The 2500-nt window shown below is 51.9% G+C and overlaps 1 protein-coding gene across 1 annotated transcript in view; it reads right to left on the bottom strand.

Annotated features, from left to right (window-relative positions):
• Positions 1–2500, bottom strand: part of gtf3c3 (general transcription factor IIIC, polypeptide 3) — a gene marked incomplete at its 5' end in the record, with an annotated part of 40386 nt that overhangs the window by 20064 nt on the left and 17822 nt on the right. Inside the window, one exon of the mRNA XM_080539845.1 lies at positions 323–525. Coding sequence (XP_080395971.1) covers positions 323–525 — 203 coding nt within the window. The remainder of the gene's footprint in view (positions 1–322; positions 526–2500) is intronic.

Raw genomic sequence — 2500 nt, 5'->3', positions numbered from 1 at the left:
CTCCCCCCCCCCCCCCCTCCCTCCCCCCCACCTCCCTCCCTCCCTCCCCCCCCCCCCCCCCCCCTACCTGTTGGGCAGCAGAGGCGTCCTGCGCCAGCGTGTCGGGGGGGTACATGGACTCCCTCCCTCCCCCCCTCCCTCCCTCCCTCCCCCCCCCCACCTCCCTCCCTCCCCCCCCCCCCACCTCCCTCCCTCCCTCCCCCCCCCCCCCACCTCCCTCCCTCCCTCCCCCCCCACCTCCCTCCCTCCCTCCCTCCCCCCCCCACCTCCCTCCCTCCCCCCCCCCCCCCCCCCCACCTCCCTCCCTCCCCCCCTCCCCTACCTGTTGGGCAGCGGATGCGTCCTGCGCCAGCGTGTCGGGGGGGTACATGGGCTCCAGGGCCTGCAGGGCGTGGTGGGGGCGGCCCAGCTGCTGCTGCAGGGTGGAGAGGGACAGGCGCGCCTCCAGGTGCTGCGGGGCCATGAGGACCACCTTACTGTAGCTCTGCACCGCCACCTCCATGTGACCCAGGGCCTTCAGACACTCTGCACACACACACACACACACAAGGGTGTCTTTTCCATATTCAGGCCTGCCGCAACGCTGTACAAGCACTCCACTGTAAAGCCCCACATGTTCAGTTTGTGTAGCGACAAAGAGTCAGTAGGAGTGTTCTCCAATATTTCAGCAAACACCCCTGATGTTGTAATTGTCAACGAAAACCACAGAGGTGCTTATTTTAGAAGTTGGCTGCACCTTTGACCATAGCCTAGAGGAAGCCTTTTTAACCAAAATCTTAAAATACCAACAGCTGGAGCAGGCCATATCACAACTGGGCTACAGATGTCAACTTTTAGTTTTTATATTTGGCAGCCTGGGCCATGTTCATAAGTAGTGTTGTTCCGATACCGATACTAGTATCGGCATGGCCACCGATACGCACCAAAATGCTGGTATCGGTATCGGCGAGTACTAAGGTTTTTTTTTTACATTTTTTTTTACATTTTTTTTTTAAGTACTAAAGTTATTTTGTTTGTAAATGTTCACTTGCTGTTGCACTACTACTACGACTGTTTTATATCTTAAATGGATATTGCACTGATTGGCATCTGTGAGAGCCACATTTCAGGTTTTATAAGGGGTTGATTTTCTTGTCACCATACCAGGTAGACAATAAAAAAAAGTTCTATAGCATTCACTCTCTGTTGGTATTTTTTCCTGTTTTACAAAGGTTTTGAGCAGTGCCAGACTAAGTGTTAGCAATAATTTTACATCGAGGTGAGTATGCGGCTCAAAAAACATATTTTTAATTTTTTTTTCAAACGCGTGGTATCGGATCGGTACTCGGTATCGGCAAGTACTGCACGGTCAGGTATCGGTATCGGGATCGGGATCAAAAAATGGTATCGGAACAACACTATTCATAAGTCTGTTGTTAGAGGCCTTCATATGGCTGGTCTTCCTAAGAGAAGGGCCAAACAGTTAGCAAAATATTACTCAATATCCGCTATTATTGGTAGCCGCTCAATATGGAGAAGGCGGTGCTTCCTGTACCCATGAGCGGGATACTGTCTGTCTTATAGTATTGATCAACCCACTGGTCTTGTGCGAATAACATCCTGTGTGTGGCAGAACTGGTTGTTGGCTCAGCATTACTGTAACAAATTGTTTCCAGGATGTCAAAATGCACTGTTAGTATTTATGTCCTTTAGAATTGTACTTTGTATGTGGACATAAATAAAGCATTTAAAATGTGTGTGTGTGTGTGTGTGTGTGGAGATGGAGATGGAGATGGAGATAACGTTTATTGCCATTTATGCATACACATTAAGCATACACATATAGGAATTTGATTCAGCGTTACAGTAAGAGCATTTCTAAATGCAATGCAAACAAAACAACACAGGACAGACAGTAGTGCAGACAGAACACAACAAACTGTAAAACCATAGCTGCCATGTGCGGCGCTGTAGGTGTACCTGCGTGTCGCAGCCAGACCACAGCCAGGTTGTATCTCTCAGAGCAGACCAGGGCAGACAGCAGGGTGTGTGTGTGTGTGTGTGTGTGTGTGTGTGTGTGTGTGTGTGTGTGTGTGTACCTGCGTGTCGCAGCCAGACCACAGCCAGGTTGTATCTCTCAGAGCAGACCAGGGCAGACAGCAGGGTGTGTGTGTGTGTGTGTGTGTGTGTGTGTGTGTGTGTACCTGCGTGTCGCAGCCAGACCACAGCCAGGTTGTATCTCTCAGAGCAGACCAGGGCAGACAGCAGGGTGTGTGTGTGTGTGTGTGTGTGTGTGTGTGTGTGTGTACCTGCGTGTCGCAGCCAGACCACAGCCAGGTTGTATCTCTCAGAGCAGACCAGGGCAGACAGCAGGGTGTGTGTGTGTGTGTGTGTGTGTGTACCTGCGTGTCGCAGCCAGACCACAGCCAGGTTGTATCTCTCAGAGCAGACCAGGGCAGACAGCAGGGGCAGGGCGGAGGTGAAGCCCCCCTCCTCCAGGAAAGCCTCGGCCAGGTCCAGG

The sequence above is a fragment of the Nansenia antarctica genome (assembly GCF_963989245.1).
Source record: "Nansenia antarctica genome assembly, chromosome: 9".
Classification (NCBI taxonomy): Eukaryota; Metazoa; Chordata; class Actinopteri; order Argentiniformes; family Microstomatidae; genus Nansenia; species Nansenia antarctica.
This window is presented reverse-complemented; position numbering and strand designations above follow the sequence as displayed.